The sequence below is a fragment of the Dermacentor variabilis genome, chromosome 6 (assembly GCF_050947875.1).
Source record: "Dermacentor variabilis isolate Ectoservices chromosome 6, ASM5094787v1, whole genome shotgun sequence".
Taxonomy (NCBI): domain Eukaryota; kingdom Metazoa; phylum Arthropoda; class Arachnida; order Ixodida; family Ixodidae; genus Dermacentor; species Dermacentor variabilis.
The window spans coordinates 186,264,256-186,283,855 of NC_134573.1; the positions used below are offsets into that span (position 1 = coordinate 186,264,256).

At 46.8% G+C, this 19,600-nt stretch overlaps 1 protein-coding gene across 1 annotated transcript in view; it reads left to right on the plus strand.

Annotated features, from left to right (window-relative positions):
• Window positions 1–19,600, plus strand: part of LOC142585949 (uncharacterized) — a 101,634-nt gene that overhangs the window by 67,871 nt on the left and 14,163 nt on the right. The window contains exons 20-23 of the mRNA XM_075697079.1: window positions 371–493; window positions 1,471–1,602; window positions 4,827–4,956; window positions 11,357–11,569. Coding sequence (XP_075553194.1) covers window positions 371–493; window positions 1,471–1,602; window positions 4,827–4,956; window positions 11,357–11,569 — 598 coding nt within the window. The remainder of the gene's footprint in view (window positions 1–370; window positions 494–1,470; window positions 1,603–4,826; window positions 4,957–11,356; window positions 11,570–19,600) is intronic.

A 19,600-nucleotide genomic window follows, 5' to 3' on the forward strand; every position in this document is an offset into this window, starting at 1 on the left:
AGGATACATCGTGGTCTGAGACCAGAGATGCAGAGGAACGGAAGGCGATCGTTCACACGCTACTCCCGGTGATTGAAATCTCCAAAAGAAATAAGCACAGTTTCGTAATCTCTATACAATCGCTTTGCCTATTGCCCTCACTGAAATGCGGGCGCTTCAACCCTTAGTCGAGCCGGAGATCTTGCGCGCTACTGATCGGGGGTGCAAAGTTATTCGGCCATGTACTGCCCGCCCCTGTTATTATACGTGGTCCCCCATCAGAGATGCCGCGCTAGGTCACCGCGTGGCATAAGCTGGAATATGTCCTGCGCCAAGAGCCGTTTCCAAAGCATGGTTGACAGCAGGTATTCTATATTCTACTATGGTTTAGATGTCAACGAATGCGAAGAGGAAACGCACGCGTGCCACCATTCGTGTATCAACACGTGGGGCTCGTACCAGTGCATCTGCAAGAAAGGATTCCGCCTCGCCGAGGACCAGAAGACGTGCGTGGGTAAGAGGCGTTGGCGACTTCTACTTACGCATGCACGTGCAAATAACATGTGAGCAAGCCTGCCGCAGTTCAGAAAAGCGGTAGACTATCTCGCGATATTGTTTCTGAATACGAATGTCCTCCCTTATAAACCGGCTCGCGATTATAGTTGAAAACATTTAGGGAAGGGCACACATAGGCAAGTCACGCATCTGCGAGTATATAAATGCATCCTGATGCGGCGTGACAATAACTTTCTGGATCTCTAAAACCTGCATGAAGCTTTCACAACAGCTATAGACTCAAAATGTGGTTTACTGAAGGCAGAGCGTTGGCGTAAAGGCGCTGTTTTTATGAGAGAACAACGATCAAATGCAGTTTCATAAGTGTGCCAAGTGAGATCACAAAATCATATTGACGTTTCACTTCGTGAACGCGGGTTGCGCGCAAGCGTATGGGTGCTGTTCCCGAGTTTCTAAACTCTGCCGTCTGAGCCTGACACACCCAGATGATCGCAAGCTGCCTAGCACGTTCTTCGGCGTTCTGGATGCGTCCAGCCTCGGCCTCTTGCCGATCGTGTTCAGCTCGTGCCCGGCGCTTGCCGACGACTTCGGGGCCGGTCGACTCGCGCATGTCGGCATGCCGCCGCTTGCGTCGCTGCTCTGTCTTCGCTCTGCGCTCGGCCCTTCGATCGCCAGACGAACCCGGTACTCACATTGCGCACACAGAATCGGTAGCAACTGCCATAGGAGGTGGACCCAGCGCGCCGGCCCTGCGCCTCCGCGCCGCTCTGTACCTTCCCCGGCGCGCGCTTTTCCTCTCCACCTACAGGCACCCTCCTCCTCCCACGATAGCTTCCCTCTCCCAACTCGGCGACCTCCAACTTAACCTCACCAATTTCACAGACGGTGCATGTGCGCTTGCGTGTAAAGGTATAATGAGAGTTCGTGCAAAACGCGAATAGTAATCTTCATCATGCGCTGCTCCTTGGTCTGCAGACGTGGACGAGTGCGAAATGTGGAAAGGTCGAGGCAGCCTCTGTATCGGCACATGCATCAATGAGCCGGGATCCTACTCGTGCACGTGTCCTGAAGGCTATGTGCTCAACAATGACAAGAGGACTTGCCAAGGTACTTAACGAGTGCTCATGCAATTTTATGCGTATTTGCCCATTTTGGCTCTACGTGTTATCACTTCTTTTCATTAGTGATGTTTTGACGTAAAGGTGTGCGCGGGCGAAGTCGACGATGAAGTATTTGTTCCCTTAGTTGTAGGCATAAAAGCATCTCGTAATCACCGAACAATGCGCTGGCTCCCGCTTCCGTTCTGTTTATGAGCTGTGCTACTAGTTATAAACTCTTTATAAGGAGCCAACAACTAAAGACACCTAGGACAACCTAGTAGAAATTACTTGTGCTTGCTAACTGGATTGAAAAAATGATAAATTAATGAAAATGTAAGTGCGTGAAAAAAACAACTGGCCGCAGGTGGAATACGAAACCACGTCCTCGCATTACGCGTGCGATGCTCTTACGAAATGAGGTACCGCGGCGCCTTTTTCCCATTCACTTTATGGGGTATTAATGTTTTTTACTACTAGGACTAACCCTACGAGTATTAGCCAGCGCCACCACTCTCAAACCTTGGCGGCGGATGTGGAACATCCTTTCTGCCGCAGGCGTCTCGAGCACTTGATCTGTTTGGGGGACGGCAACTGGTCAATAAACCTACACATGCTAGCTAAAGGTATCTATGTTGCTGGATTCGAGACACTCGTTCGAGACGCTCGCTACCCACACATGCTACCTGAAGGCATCAATCTTGCCGGATTCGATAACCGAATCTGGCAACATTGATGCCTTCAGATAGCATGTGTGGGATTATTTACCAGTTGCCGTCGCCCAAATGGATCAAGTGCTCGAGACGCCTGCGGTAGAAAGGATGTTCCACATCCGCCGCCAAGGTTTGTGAGTGGTGACGCTGGCTAACACTTCAAGTGTTAGTTTTAGTAGTAAAAAAGATTAATATGCCAGAAAGCGGATGGGAAGCGGCGCCGCGTAGCTAATTTGCTAAGAGCATCACCCGCGTAATTCGAAGACCTGGGTTCGTATTCCACTTGCAACCACTTGTTCTTTTTTTTTTCATGCACTTACAATTGCATTAATTTATCATTTATTTAATTCATTTAGTAAGTACAATCGATTTCCCCAATGTTGTCCTTGGTGTGTTTGGCTGTTGGCTTATGACATGATCAATAGAAATCGAGCCCCTCGGTTCCCCTTCTTCTCGTTAGTTGTGAACTTGTAAGTTACTGGGCGCTATACCTTTTTGTAGGTTCTGGTATATGTAACATGGTTCTTTCCGCATTGTTGTTCGAACTATCAGTCACTGCAAAAATCACACAGCCTCAATATATTGTTAACCACGTTTAACGCTATATGAAACTCAGCTCTAGCATTCACTGTTTCAGTTTCCCGGGAACCTCCTGAAATTTCTGAGACGACCTGATAAACCTTTGAAAAACTTGTAATGGGGTACACAAGTTATATTTTTATTTAGCCGACAGGCGCGTACCTCTCCAAGTAACTCAGCCGCACTAATGTTCTGTTCTGTCGAATGCTGCCGCAAGTCCAGCCGCCGGCTACGGCGACAGCGTCTTGAAGTGCGAATGCGGCAGCTCCAGTCTGCTGAGGTGTGGGGCATCTTGGAAAGTTGACAATCACTTCAGCATACGCTAAAGGGGATAAAGGCGAAAGCCCGCGCTCTCACGAGAAATTCATTACATTGCTTGACATTTTCATTCGAATACGTTCCTACTTCTTGTTTCTCGTTTTCTCTCACCAGAGGTGGTGCGTTCAAGTGCCTTGATTAACTCTACCTTAATAAACTGTGCCCTAAAAAATTGACAGTCACTTTAGCGTGCACAAAAGAGGATGAAGGGGAAAGCCTGCACGCTCACGCGATATTCATTAAAGTACTTGACATTGTCATTCGAATGCGTTGTTACTTCCTATTGCTTCTTTTCTCCTACTAAAGGTCATGGAAATCGAAGGAGCGACTTAATTGACTATGTCTTAATTAACTGTACCTTAATTAACTTCGTCTTAATTAAAACCAAAGGTCGTGGGCTCGACTCCCACCAAAGCTAGTTGGTTCGAGTCCCTTAATTAACTTTGTCTTAATTACCACCAACGATCATGGGTTCAAGGGTCTTAATTAACTATATCTTAATTAACTGTGCTTTAACGGCGCCTTAAAAACACCAACGGTCCCATGTTCGACTACCACCAATGGTCGTGGGTACGACCATCAATGGTGGCACTACCAATTTTAGTGCCATTGAATTTTGGTCCACCAAAGGTCGAGGTTCAACTCCCACTAGAGCTCGTTGGTTCGAGGGCTTTAATCAAGTTTGATTTAATTAACACCAAAGGTCGTGGGTTCCAATCCCACCAATGGTCGGGGGTTCGACTCCCACAATAGGTCGTGGGTTAGAGTATCTTAATTTGCTGTGCCTTAAATTCGCCTTTATTAACAGCAACGGTCGTGGACTCGACTCCCACGAATGGTCGCGTGTTCGAACATCAACGGTGGCACCACATATTTTGGCGCCATTCAATTTTGGTTCCATCAAAAGTCGAAGGCTCGACTCCCACTAAAGCTCGTTGGTTCGAGCACCTTAATTATTGTTGCCCTAATTAACAACACAGGTCGTGCTGACGCTTCCTTTTCGTCTCGGATTTACGCTATATTATGGAGAAATTGATGACCTAATTCACCCTAATTAATACCAAAGGTCGTGGGCTCGACTCACACCAAAGGTGAAGGGTTCGACTCCAACGAAATGTTGTCGGTATTAATTACATTCGCCTTAATTAACATCACAGGTAGTGGCTTAGACTCCCACCAAAGGTCGAGAGGGCGACTCCCTATGAATTTTGGTGCCATGAAGCCGGATGGTGTAACGCCGGACATCGGGTTCTTCGTCCCATGAGCCGTCTAAGGCTTTCGCCTTAAAACATGTGGTGTCCCGCGCAATCTTTCGAAGCAGCGTCGCTGCCTTCGCATGTAGGCAGAGGAATCGATGAGTTGTCATACGTACAACCGCGCTTCTTGTGGCCGTAACGTCACTAAAGGGAATGTGAGTGTCTGTTAATTATTGTTGTGAAATGTGGTTTGGCGTGTTCCTGTCATTGTAATCCATGATCTTGAGTGCTGTCCCAATAAACCAGACAACAATGAAAGAGACAAGCCTTCTTCATTGTCTTTTGCAATATTACGCCTAAGGGAATAAAACAAACTGGCATGCTGATTCGTGCTGTTACGGTGTGGTTACCGTCCTAAATCTGTGCAGACATCGACGAATGCGAGCGTGGCGATATCTGTCGGGGTGAGAACGAGGTGTGCCTGAACACCCGCGGCGGCTACCGATGCAACAAGCTGGACTGTCCACCCGGATACTTCAGGGACGCCGACCATAAAACGTAGGACCCGTTAGACCTTATCACACGCAAGTACACAATCCCCCACAGACAAAGCGGAACCCGAACGAAGTGTCACTCATACCGGTCACCCAAAGAGTCGCTATGGGGCATATAAGAGTTCAATACTTTTTGAAAGCCTCAGCCCTGAACCAACGCTTGGACAAAGGCTTTGTCGTAGCATTGGCTTCGGGCTGAGGGTTCCCCTGTTCGACCTCTGTTGGCCACTTCTAAATTTCATCTTCCTTTGACCCATATGCATTCTATGGGCCGCTGAGTTCATTGCTACACCTGCTCCTGTAAACACAAGAATATCCTATGCATGCGGTTTCATACAATAATTACCAGAGGGAACTTCTGCCATTTCATATTTATTGTCGCTCCAAAGTAATCTGTGTTTTATTGTTGCTGCATTCGACTTCCCTTTGATTTTCAGATTATCTTGGTGGGTGCTTGAGTAAATCTGTTCATTGTTTACGTATGCGGTAAGTCTTTTCTTCGTTTATTTGGCTGAACGATTGCAGTGGCAGAGTTGCCTCTAGTAATTATTGTAAGGAACTCTGTGCTCCTAAGGTCAATTAGCAAAACTCATTGCTGCATTTCAAATGCTCCTTCCGTACTGCTTAATATTGCGCGGCGCTGACGTGAAAGAAAATTTAATTCTCCGTTTGTACGTGTGAGAACCACGATTCGATCATGAGCTACGTGGTATTGGCGGACTCCATATTCATTTTGACCACCTGGTTTTTTTTCAACGTGCACCCAATGCTTGGTACACGGGCACTTTTGCATTTCGCTGACATCTAAATGCGGACGCCACGGCTGGGATTTGATCCCGGGACCTCGTGCTTATCAGCGCAATGTGAGAGCCGCTAAGCCACCACGGTGTATGGCGCTGTCGTCGTCTAATGCTAATACAAAGGCAAACGTGATGAGGATAAGACGAGCTCAAACAGGGGTGTTACAGTAACTTCGGTGCTATATGGAATGGCAATGGAAGCCATAAAATTATAACTGTCCAAATGGGCGGGAACAAATGATGTACTGGGAATGAATGTGTACAGCCGAATGTGTACAGCCGAATGTGTTCGTCTATAGAATGTTCACACAAGGCAGACGCTTAGACGATAATATTTTTGTATTAACTCAGTGCATAGAGATTTAAGTAGCTCAGAATATACCTTTATGGACATCATTTTTGGATATTAAGGGAGCCTACGACAACGTAGACAGGGAGTTGTTATAAGATATTCCAAGCGCGGAGGCATAGATAACATTGTCATGGAGCTGGTAAGGGATATATGTTGAGACTACCGAGTAAAATTATGTGGGATGGCTCAACTTGTAATGAAGTTGTTGAAATTCGCTAAGAAATGAAGCAGACATGCCCTCTATGTTCACAGTTCACACTTTATGTTAAGGGCATAGAAAGACAACCGGAAAACAGTCCATTAGGATTTATCATACACGCGTAATGGACAAATGGTGCAAGAGAAGGTCCCCGCACTGATGTATGCGGACGACATAGTGCTACTAGCGGACAATGTAATATATCTACAGACACTGGTCAATATGTCTGGTAATGCAACGACAAATCTAGCCTTAAATTGCATCATCATCATCGCCATCATCATCGCAATCATCATCATCATCATCAGCCTGTTTTATGTCCACTGCAGGACGAAGGCCTCTCCCTGCGATATCTAATTACACCTGTCCTACGCCAACCCATTCCAACTAGCGCCCGCGAATTTCCTAATTTCATCGCTCCACCTAGTCTTCTGCCGTCCTCGACTGCGTTTCCCTTCTCGTGGTACCAACCTGTAACCCTAATGGTCCAGCGGTTATCTAACCGACGCATTACATGACCTGCCCAGCTGCATTTTTTTCTCTTGATGTCCATTAGAATGTCATATATACCAATTTGTTCCCTGATTCAAACCGCTATCTTTCTGTCTCTTGACGTTATGCCCAGCAATCTTCGTTCCATCGCTCTTTGCGCGGTCCTTGTTGTCAAGCTTCTTTGTCAGTCTCCAAGTCTCTGCCCCATATGTCAGCACTGGTAAAATGCACTGATTGTACACCTTCTTTTTCAATGATAATGGTAAGCTTCTAGCCAGGAGCTGACAATGTCTGCCCTATGCAATCCAAGCCACTTTTATTCTTCTATGAACTTCCTTCTCATGATCATGGTTTCCTGTGATTAATTGACCTAGGTCAGCGTACTCCTTCACAGACTCTAGAGGCTGACTGGCGATCCTGAACTCTTGTCTCTTTGCCCGGCTATTCATCATTATCTTTGTCTTCTGCACAATAAATCTTCAACTCCACTCTCACACTTTCTCTGTTAAGGCCCTCAATCATTTGTTGTAACTCGTCTGTAGTGTTGCTGAATAGAACAATGTCATCGGCAAACCGAAGGTTGCTGAGATATTCGCGGTTGATCCTTCCTCCTAAGCCTCCCCACTTTAATAGCTTGAATACTCCTTCCAAGCACGCAGTGAATAGCATTGGAGAGATTGTGTCTCCTTGTCTGACCCCTTGCTTTATAGGTATCTACCTACTTTTCTTGTGTAGAACTAAGGTAGCTGTGGAATCTCTGTACATATTTGCCAAAATAGTTACGTGAGCAGCCTGTACTCCTTGATTACGTAATGCCTCTATGACTGCTGGTATCTCTACTGAATCACATGCTTTTTCGTAATCTATGAAATCCGCATAGAGAGGCTTATTGTACTCTGCGAATTTTTTGATAATCTGATTAATGACATGGATGTGATTCATTGTAGAGTATCCCTTCCTGAAGCCAGCCTGTTCCCTTGGTTGAATAAAGTCCAGTGTTGCCCTTATTCTCGTGGAAATTATTTTGGTAAGTATTTTATATAACACTGGGAGTAAGCTAATGGGCCTATCATTTTTTCAAATATTTAACGTCTCCGTTTTTGTGGACTAGTATATTTGCATTCTTCCAGTTTTCTGAGATCTTTGCAGTCGATAGACACTTAGTATAAAGAGCCACCAGTTTTACAAGCACTATGTCTCCTCCATCTTTGATTATATCGACCGTTATTCCATCTTCTCTTGTCGCTCTTCGTCGTTTCATGTCTTGCAAGGCCCTTCTGACCTCATCGCTAGTTATAGGAGTTTCTGTATCCTGTTCATTACTATTTCTAATGGAGGTATCCTGACTCCTCTGGGTATTGTACAAGTCAGTATAGAATTCTTCTGCCTCTATTACTGTATCTTCGAGATTGCTGATGATATTACCCTGCTTATGTTTCAGTGCATACGTCTTGGTTTGTCTTATGCCAAGTTTCCTTCTCACTGATTTCAGGCTGCGTCCATTTCTTACGGCTTCTTCAGTCTTTCTCACGTTATAGTTTCGGATATCACTTATTTTCGCCTTGTTGATCAGTTCTGACAGTTGCGCGAATTCTATCTTATATCTTGAGTTGGACACTTTCATTCTTTATCCTTTCTTTATTAGGTCCTTTTTTTTTACTTGGGAGAGCTTGCCTATTTAAATTTGGCACATAGAAATCGAGTAAGAGGCGAGTAACTATGTGGTCTCGATTCAACAGCAAGTCATACCCACAGCCAAGAAATATAAATACCTCGGCGTATACATAAACAAATGAAATACATACTCAAGCATTCACCAAGATAACCTGAACATAATATGTAAGAGCACTTCGTGGCCGCAATAAATTTGAATTGGTGCCTGGGATCTAGAAAGGAGTCGTGGTGCCAGCGCTAACGTTTGCAAATGCTACTTTGTGCCTAAAATTTGATTTATTGTCGGGATGAAAGTTAACCAAGGATCGGATGGGTTTAGGAGTCTGCGCCAAAGCTACAAATGAGGTAGTGCAAGGAACATGGGTTGGGCCTCGTTTGAAATCGGAGCAGCGCAGTTCAAAATTAGTTTTGAAGAAAGATTCCGGAACACGGATCAAAAGAAATGGGCGGCTAAAATGCACAAGTATCTGTACCTGAAAAGCGTGGACAGAGAATGGAGGAAGAAGTCAAGAAAGTCGGCAAAGTAATTGACAGAAAGTTGACAGAGTAAATGAAATTTAAGACAGACAACCAGGAGAAATCAGAAAGAAAGTGAGAGAAACAGAGACAGTTAATTGGATGCAAAGAACGGAAACGAAAGGCCATGGAGATTTAGTAGAATCAGAAAAAAGAAATTAGAAAGGAACATGTGTACGATAACACGAAGCCTTGCTATTCGAGGCTCGAGCTGGTTGTTGCCTGAGGACAAAAACATACCGCCGCAAATATTCGCAATTAGATGAAGCATGTGTGTGCGGCAGCAAAAATCCGGATACCACTGAGCACACCCTAATGGTATGCAAAGGGAATCACCCAGCGAGACCCATAGACAACGTACACATGTCAGAAGCGCCTGGATTTAAAGTGAACGGAAGCATCAACCGGTCAGCAGTCGAGAAGAGCGAGTGACGTGTAGAGTATATTGGTGGAAAAAAAAAAGCAGGGAAGAGATTGATATAACTGGATCCATTACAGGCATAAGTAGCGGCACTAAGTAGATAGAGAACTTTTGACCAAAAAAGATTAAGGAGAGCTACAGAAGATTGCTAAGATTAAAACAATGTATAGCATACACGATTAAACCAAACAGGCACGGGGACTATTTGTCGCCGCCCTGTTTTAAAGGGGATGCCAATAAGTCGTCGTCGTCGTCGTCGTCATCATCGTCGTCATCATCATCATCATCATCACCATCATCATCATCATCTTTCGTTATGCGCGGTGACAGTGCGGTTGAAGCTGCAAAACGTCTCGGTTTACTTGCATCAAGTTAAGCTTAACGACGTGGTGCGAGCTAGGCACAAACGAAGTATCGGTTGTAACAAAATAAGCTAATGAAATAAAATACATCACTGTTTTTTTTTTTACGGTTACACTAAGAAAATTACTCAAATCAGGCAAGACCTATAAATTCTCTTTCGGAACTTCTCCTGCATTTGTCTGTAACATGATGGCTTTGCACAAGCACACAGTAAATATCACGCTTTTCTCGGTCAGTTTTGGGGCCAAATTGAGGCGCGGGTAAATCCATTATGACGTCACAACTTTTACTTATTTTTGCACTTTCTTGTCTTCATACTGGGTAGGTCTACAGAAGTTTCCGGGACGAGCCTTCGCTATTTTGTTATTAATAAAAAGTTGGCAGTCACTTTCGCATACGCTAAAGAAGATGAAGATTAAAACCTGCGCACTCAGGAGACGTTCATTACATCACTTGACATTTTCATTCGAATGCATGGTTACTTCCTATTGCTTGTTTTTTCCCACCAGAGGTCCTGGGTTCGAGTGCCCTAATGAACTCGATCTTAATTAAGTGCGCCTTAATTCATTTCACCATAATTAATACCTAAGGTAGTGGGGTCGACACTAGACCTTCGCGACGTCAATTGGAATCGATTCGCCCGTATCTCCAAGTGAGTTCTACTCCCACCAAAGGTCGTGGGTTCGAATACCTTCGTTAACTTTGTCTTAACACCACAGGTCGTGCTGATGCTTCTTTTTCATCGCCTCGGCTTCACGTTTTCTTATAAAGAAATTGATGGCCTCATTCACCTTAACACCGAAGGTCGTTAATACTTCACCTTAATTAACATCACAGATGGTGGGTTCGACTCCCTATGAATTTTGTTGCCATAAATTTTGGTGACATAATGCCGGACATCGGATGTTTCGATCCGTGAGCCATCTAAGGCTTTCGCCTTAATCGGTTATTCAGCACGGACCAGGCAGTGCCCCAGTCTCTCACTCCATAGGTATTTCGTGTGGAAATTTGATCACGGTGGTTGCCACCTCTTGGTTCTTTCGAAATTTTTTTGTGACATATACTGAACCTCTGCCCTCCTTATTGTCGTTCTGCCGAGCGGTCGCATCTTAAGATTACGATTAGGATGACGATCTTGGGATGACGTATTAGGCAGCTTTTACAACAATGGTTAGCGCAACTGTGACACTCTTCTAGTCTGGCTGCCAGTCTGAGGCGATGTGTGTGGGACACAATGAATTCGGTTTCATCGCGCCCTTTCCCTTTTCAAGCTTTGCGTCCCCGGGCTTCGGCACCACACGTAGCCTGCTTCTGTCAGCTCCATCATGAATCACTGAGCAGTCCTAGACAGAGCCAGAAAGACTACAGAGTGCGAGTATGTTTATGGGAACCGATGAGTAAAGCTGCTCGGGGAAAACCACTCGCAAATCTGAAGGGCTCGGCTGTCGTCGTTTGGATACCTAGTGAAATACAGACTTACTTGTGGCCTGGACCAAGTCTGCGCACTCTACCTTTGCGACACCATGTCCCATATGTTCAACATCGCTCATAATGTTTTTCTGACAACGTCTCATTTGTCTTTCGCAGGCGATGCAAGCGGGAGAAGCGCGACTGCACCCCGGATGACCAGGAGTGCCGGAAGGAGCCTTTGTCGCTGTCCTTCAACTACTTCACCTTGCCGCACAACATGAAGATACCGCCTTCGGGTCACCAGGACTTTTTCACTATGCGTGGACCACGCTTCAGTTTCTCCACCGTCCAGTTCGAGCTCGAGTTGGTTGAGGCACGCGCTTCCTCCAGGTATACATCATTGTGTATCCGTCGTGGAATGGGCGCTGCAAAAGTTCACTGTAGGAGGCAGGTTTACTCACGGGTCTATGGCAGTCAGATGGAAGTGCGATTTATTTGCCTCGTTTCTAATGCACTCTCCATTGTTACGCAGCCGAGGAGTGCAAAATCTTCGCCACTGCGCGAGCGCTTCGAAGCTCCTCATCTGCGCAACGTGCCCTGCAACCTGCCGAGCCGTTGTCCAAAGCTGTTTCCGCTGTAATAAGCACTCAAAATGTATATTAAGTGATCAACGAATGCTATATTCAAAACATAACAGTGTCTGTCGTGACAACTATTCACGTATAGCGCAGAAGCGCTATGGTGAACTTTGATCGCCCAAAGAGGCTAGCTCTATATTACGCGCGCGTTTTCACGTTGTCAATTTTTCTTATTGCTAACTGCTGCTAACAAGTTGACTGCATTTGCCATTTCATTTGCATGCATGACTTCCGTTGTACTAAGGTGACCGCAAAGAATCGTCCAAAAGATGCATATATATATATATATATATATATATATATATATATATATATATATATATATATATATATGTGTGTGTGTGTGTGTGTGTGTGTGTGTGTGTGTGTGTGTGTGTGTGTGTGTGTGTGTGTGAATGGAATTCTGTAGTTTTGCGTGCCTAAACCACGATTTAATTATGAGGCGTGCCGTAGTGGGGGACTCCGGGTTAATTTTCACCACCAGGAGATCTTTAACCTGCCCTCAATGTGTTGTAGTGTGTGTTGTGTGCATTGGTATCGGTAATAGTGCTTTGGTGGGACAGTGAGAGCGTGGCCGCGTGTTTGAACACATGTGAACACGTGTCACGCCTTAAGTCTGCGCGGCATTTACTGATTCTAAAACATTGATGATAATTACTTTGCAGCAGTTTCAACATTTAGATTCTGTGCATATCGGCCTTTGCTAGAAGGCACGTGCCCTGAAAGCTTCGGTGTGTATTACAAAAAGCCAAGTGCAACACACGGCAAGAAAGACGGCAAAGCGTGCAGTGTGCGGGGAGTCCCTCAAGGTAGACGAGTGGACGGATGAGAACGGAGAGGAAATCGAGTCAATCGCCAGGTGCCGTGGTGTCGATGCTAGGCTGAAGAAAATGGAGGCTTTCCAGGATGAGCCTGTCAAACAGGTTGAAGAGCTCAAAAATGAGCTAAATATGGAGCATGATGCACGGAAGGCAGTGGAATAAAGACTTCAAGCAGCCGAGTAAAACCTGAACAGGGACGCGATTGTGAACGATAATGGTCGTGAAAAGGCAACGCAGTCTACCGACGTGACAGGAGAGTGAGTGTCAACATAGCACGTGGAATGTGCGCAACGTGGGGAGGGGGTAGCCGGAAGGAGATGCACCTACCTTGATGCGGCCAGAAAGGAAAAGCAGAAACTCAGGGTCCAATGCCCCTTGTCAAGTCCAAATCACACAAAAGGATGACAAAGGGAAGCAGGGTGAGGCCTTGTCGTAACCGCAGGTGGGCTAAATGACGTCCTAAACAAAAAAGTGACAGGAGTAGCCCATAGCTTGGCTAAGGGGGTAGACGACTTGCGCGAGCTGTCCCCTCCGGTGCAGATCGTGGTGTGCACGGTGCCGGAGGTGCCTGTACGTGACAGTAACGTACAAAGAGCCGTAGTGGCTGCTAATGAGGCGATATGGAAAATGAGCCGAGAGAAAGGTTTGAGGTTGTCGAAATAAACAAGGAGGTGAGAAGGTGTGGTGGTTTCCAACGAGACGGGATCCGCTTCAATCACAGGCTTGGGCGAGAAGTGAGCTGGCGACTTGCTGGTCACGCGGTCGTTTTTTTAGGGGACCCGCGGGCGCTCAGGAGGCCAGAGTAGGTAGTAATGAAGAAGGTCCCCTAGGGGAACTTCACAAGAGCATCGCCGTCAATAACAGAAAAGGGAGGAAAACAAGAAAGAGACCTCGTCATGCAATAGGCTACATAAGCATGCAGGGCAGCAACAGAAATGAGAAGTTGAGGAGCAGTTAAATAGAGAACAAATATGGGCATATGCTGCTACGTAAACGCACCTTAGATACTCCGAAGAGCCGCCAGTGATGGGGAACTATGTTTGGGAAGGGGGCAACAGAATTAAATCGAGAAGAAAGGGAGGGGGAGTCGGAATGCTCATCCATCTGGGAGCCAAATGGAAAAGGGTAAATTCAAAATGTCAAGAGCATCTTTGGTTATCAGGCACAATGAGTGGAAAAAAAAACTTGGCTAGGCGTAACGTATTTTTGGACCGGAAATAATTGCAGAGGGAAGAATAACAAGTTAGTGGAACGTCTAAGTGCCGATATTAAAGGTTTTATTAAAGAGAATGGTGTCGAAATTATCCTATTAAGTGACATGAATGCGCACATACAGGATCTAGATGGCTATACTGACCGCAACGGGAAGTCAATGCTAGACCTTTGTCAGCAACATAACCTCGTTATCGTGAATACAAGGCCTAAGTCTGACGGGCAGGTCGCGTGGGAAAGGGGAAACCGGCAATCGACCATGATTACTGTCTGATGACAGAAAGAATTCATGATAAGAGAAATGGTTATTGACGAGGAAAGATGTAGCAGCATATGCAGTGACCGTAAACCCATCATTTTGAAAATGGGATATGTAGTTGGGAAAGAGAGCAAGGAGCGCAGAATAGCCAGTCCAAATTTGAACGCTGAACAAATAACGAATATAGTTACAAGAGTCGAGGAAGAACTTGGCAAATGGCCAAGCAACGAGTCGGAATACGGTGAGCTTATAAGTTTAATAACGACAGAAATATGGAAAGAGAAGCAATATGCTCGTTGGAAAGGAAAAAAAAGAAACTGAAAAGCTGGTGAAACAGGGAGATACGAGTAGCGATAGCCGAACTACAGAAAGCCTCCCGAGAGCGCAGGCAGGCGAAAAAAGCGCAGTTGCGACAGGATGAAGTAGCCAGAAAATGGGAAATATATCGGGAGAAAAAAATCTATGGTTCAAATACTGGTGCAAGCAAAGGTAAAAGGTGAAAGTGTCAGTTGTCAGAAATACGTGAGAAAAAGAAGGCCGCACGCAGAATATTTTGGAACCACATAATATTATTAGGCAGGAAATCTCGAACATTACAACAACATACCATAGACGAAGATGGACACTAACTGAAAGGGGACGCGGAATGAAATTACATCCAAGAAATAACAGCCGAATCTTTCCAAGGCAAGAACGAGGTTGTATTTGAAGATAAAAAGAGCATGAAAGAGACCGAGGTGGAAAAGGAGCTGGTGCTGACAAATTTTAACTGGAAGAAAGCCGAATAGAAAATTTCTAATCGCACAGCCACAGAGCTAGACGAGGTTCCCGTTAGGCTGATTAATGAACTAGGGACAAAAAGTAAGGAAGATCTGTGAAAGCAGTGGAAAAAAACTTTAAAAGATAGACGAATACCAGACAGTTGGCGATAAAGTAGAATGAATTTAATTTATAAAGGTAAGGGGAGGAAAGATAGAATTGACTCGTACAGACCGTTGACCATTACGTCGGTAACACACAGGTTAGCAATGCAGGCAATTAAATTAAAGCTGTAAGCATGGGCACAGCATAATGGCATTTTGTGGGAACTTCAGAATGGCTTCAGCATAGGTATGCGTTAGGCTGATAACTTATTTGTTCTTACTCAGTGTTTTGAAACATCAAGAGTAGAAAGTATACCTTTACATGTGGCCTTTTTAGACATTGCAGGAGCGCATCACAACTTAGACCGCAACATTTGCGATTATTCTGGAAGGGGAATGCTTGGGCGACGATTATATACAGCTTTTGAGAGAGATTTGCCTTGAAAATACCGTTGACGTTAAATGGAAAGGGATGAGGAGCGAGCAGAACGTTCATATCAACAAGAAACTAAGGCAGGGGTGTCCTTTATCCCCACTGCTGTTTATGCTGTACGTGGTGAGGATGAAAAGGGCGCTAAGGAAGGTAATTCCGGGTTTAATGTATAGTACAAACAGGCGGGTACAGTAGTAGAGCAGCAGCTTCCAGGTTTGTTTTATGCGGACGACATTTTGTTGCTAGCTAAGAAGCAGAGTCATATGCAACTTCTGGATAATATCTGTGGACAGGAAGGCTATAAACTAAGTCCGAAATTTAGCGTTAAACATCAGGTATTATGGCATTCAATGAAAACAGTGAACAGACAGTGTTAATTCAGGGCCAGGAAATACCTCGGGTAAAGTAATATTGTTACGTGTAGCTGAAGCCGAATGCTATTTACAATTTATTTACACGGAAGCTAACGGAGGCCAAAATGGCAACGCTATATCAAGCCGGCACACACGTCGTCTTTGACCTCCTCAGTACAGCCGCACTGTGGCGGCTGTTACGTAGCATCACCCTTGGCTGTAGAAGCACCGTCCCGGTGCTTAATCTGCACATCCGCGGTGAAAAGTGTGGTATGGTTTTAATCTCGCCACGCGAACGATGTCACTTGCAGCTGATGAGGACGCTGAGAGGTCGGCGGGGATGATTTCATACGTGGCATCGGTCACTTGTCGCACCACACGGTAAGGGCCAGTGTAGCGCGACAGCAGCTTTTCGGAAAGGCTCACACGTCGAATGAGTGAACCAGAGAAGCACCAGAGAAACCGGAGATAAGTGCACGTCGCGATGGTGGCAATCATAGAGGCGCCTCTGATGCTCCTGTGAGGCCTCGAGACGGGTGCGGGCGAGCTGGCGCGCGTGGTCGGCGTGTGCGATCGCGTCGCGGGCATATTCAGTGGCTGAACGTGTGGCCGAGGGAAGCAAAGTGTCCAAGAGCAACGCGGGTTCTCGGCCATATAGAAGATAGAATGGTGAATAGCCGGCGGTGTCGTGACGCGATGAATTATACGCGAACGTCACATATGGTAAGTAAAGATCCCAGTCGTGGTGGTCGGTCGCAACGTACTTCGAAAGCATGTCGGTGATGGTCCGGTTGAGGCGCTCCGTGAGGCCGTTGGTCTGTGGGTGATAGTACGTGCTGAACTTGTGCTTTGTCGAGCAGGAGCGGAGGATGTCCTCGACGACTGCCGAGAGAAAGCTGCGGCCACGGTCAGTGAGTAATTGACGCGGAGCACCGTGCACTAAAATGATGTCATACAGAAGAAAGTCAGCAACGTCAGTAGCACAACTTGTCGGGAGGGCTCTGGTGATTGCGTACCGCGTAGCATAATCAGTAGCGACGGCGACCCATTTATTTCCGGAGCCGGAGACAGGAAGTGGTCCAAGAAGGTTTAGACCAACACGGAAAAAGGGTTCGTGTGGGATATCGATCGGCTAGAGACATCCAGCTGGAGGTGTGGAGGGCTTCTTCCGGCGCTGACAGGGCTCACAAGCGGCAACGTAGTGCCGCACGGAGCGGGCGAGACCCGGCCAAAAGAATCGACGGCGTACACGGTCGTATGTGCGCGAGACGCCCAAGTGTCCAGCCAAGGGAGCGTCGTGAAGTTGCTGGAGGACAGTCGAACGCAGGTGCGATGGAATGACGAGCAGAAGGTCAAGGCCGTGTGTATCAAAATTGCGGCGGTATAACGCCCCCCTCCTTAAGGAGAAACATCCGGAGAAAGGCGTCGCCTGGAGTTGACTCCAGACGGTCGAAGGATCACGCCGTTTCTCGTTGCCGATTTGAAGCAACTGGGACACAGAGAAAAGAAAACGCAAGCGATGGCGTCGGCATCAGCCGGTTCGTCGACGGGGTAGCGGGACGAACAATCGGCATCCTGGTGCAAGCGTCCCGTCTTATATACCACGGAGAAGGTATATTCTTGCAGGCGTAACGCCCAGCGAGCGAGTCGTCCTGTGGGGTCCTTGAGCGAGGATAGCCAGCAGAGAGCGTGGTGATCAGTGATGACACAGAAGGGACGTCCGTACAAGTATAGACGAAACATCGCAACAGCCCACACAAGAGCGAGGCACTCGCGCTCTGTGATTGAATAATTGCGCCCAGCGGGTGATAGAAGTCGGCTGGCATAGGCTATAACGCGATCATGTCCACGCTGGCGTTGTGCTAACACTGCTCCTATGCCGTGACCACTGGCATCAGTTCGAACTTCCGTTGAGGCAGACGGGTCAAAGTGGGCCAAAATTGGAGGCGTGGTAAGGAGAGTAGTCAGCTGCGAAAAAGATGCGGCATGGTCAGGACCCCAAGAAAAAGGGGCGTCTTTCTTCAAGTGGTCGGTAAGGGGACGTGCGACGGTCGCAAAATCCTTCACAAAGCGTCGGAAATAAGAGCACAGCCCTACGAAACTACGAACATCCTTGGTAGTCTTCGGAACAGGAAAATTCGTAACGGCGCGAATTTTGTCCGGATCGGGTCGCACGCCTCTGGCGTCCACGAGGTGTCCAAGGACGGCGATTTGGCGGCAAGCGAAGTGACATTTTGACGAGTTCAACTGGAGACCGGCGCGGTGGAACACGTCAAGAATCACTGAAAGACGGTCTAGATGCGTGTCGAATTTGGGCGAATAAGCGATGACGTCGTCCAGATAGCACAAACAGGTGGCCCACTTGAACCCCTGAAGCAAAGAGTCCATCATTCGTTCGAAGGTGGCGGGCGCGGTACAGAGACCGAAAGGCATCACCTTGAACTGATAAAGGCCGTCAGGGGTAACAAATGCAGTCTTCTCTCGGTCCATGTCTTCGACGGATATCTGCCAGTAGCCGGACCGTAAGTCGATAGAAGAAAAATAGGCGGCACCGTACAGGCAGTCTAGAGCGTCATCAATACGTGGCAAAGGGTACAAGTCCTTTTTTGTGATTTTGTTCAGGTGGCGATAATCTACACAAAAGCGCCACGTTCCATCCTTCTTTTTGACAAGTACGACGGGAAATGCCCAGGGACTACAGGAAGGCTCGATAATGTCCTTTGCAAGCAACTTTTTGACTTCCTGTTGGATAACAGCTCGTTCCGACGCAGAAACACGATATGGACGTCGGTGAATAGGGTTTCCATCGCTAGTATTTATGCGATGGGTCACGACGGACGTTTGACCTAAGGGTCGATTGTCAAATTAAAAAATGTCGCGATAGCCTTCAAGAACGCGGCAAAGAGCTTCAGCTTGAGCAGGTGCAAGGTCAGAGGAAACCATCTTCTCAATGTCGACGTCAGTACCGTGCGATGACGTCATGGTATGGGCTGAGCTGTAACGATCTTCCACTGTGAATGGCTCGACCTCATCATCCTGCAAAGCGCTAATTATAGCCAAGGAGATCCCCTGAGGCAGAACTTGCGCGAAATTGACAAGTTCGTGAAGTAAGGTGCAGTTGCCAGTAATTTTCAGCACAGTGTGCGGCACGGTAACACCATGTGTAAGCATAACGGCCGGAATTGGTGCGGCCACGTAATTGCCGTCAGGTACAGCTGGTGAGGACAACAAGTCGACGTGTGTCACAGAGTGAGGCGGTAGGCGAATAAAATCCATGCAGCTCAAATGGCTTGGAGGCGGGTCCACAGAGTCGGCAAGAAGAGGCAAGTCAAGGCGAAGTGAGCCGGCCGAACAGTCAATGAGGGCAGAATGACTGACAAGAAAATCCAGACCGAGAATGAGTTCGTGAGGGCAATGCTCGATACGGTATACGGTACGGTAAGTGCGTAATACCGTACCGGTCGAGGACTGCGCATGCGCGAACTTTACCGTACGGAATGACTTTCCGTGCGGCATACTAGACGGTAAGGGGTCGGTAAGGCTCGGCTGGCACCGTGGGTCACGATCCGAGCTGCACCAAGCCAAAACAGTGAGAAGCTGATGTCGGCCACAGAGTCCACGTCTCGCGTGCTTTTTTTACCATGATAATACCAAGGCAAGAGGTTACTTTAAATCACCTTCTGCGGAGCGACGAAGTGACAATAAACAGTGGCATAAAATAAAAAAACCAGGTAGTTGGCGCCATCTACTGATGCAGAGTTTACTTAGAGGGGACGCAGTGATTCTATTGCAGTAACTAACTATATTCTACTTATCTGCTGGTGTAAAGTGTCAGCAGCAGT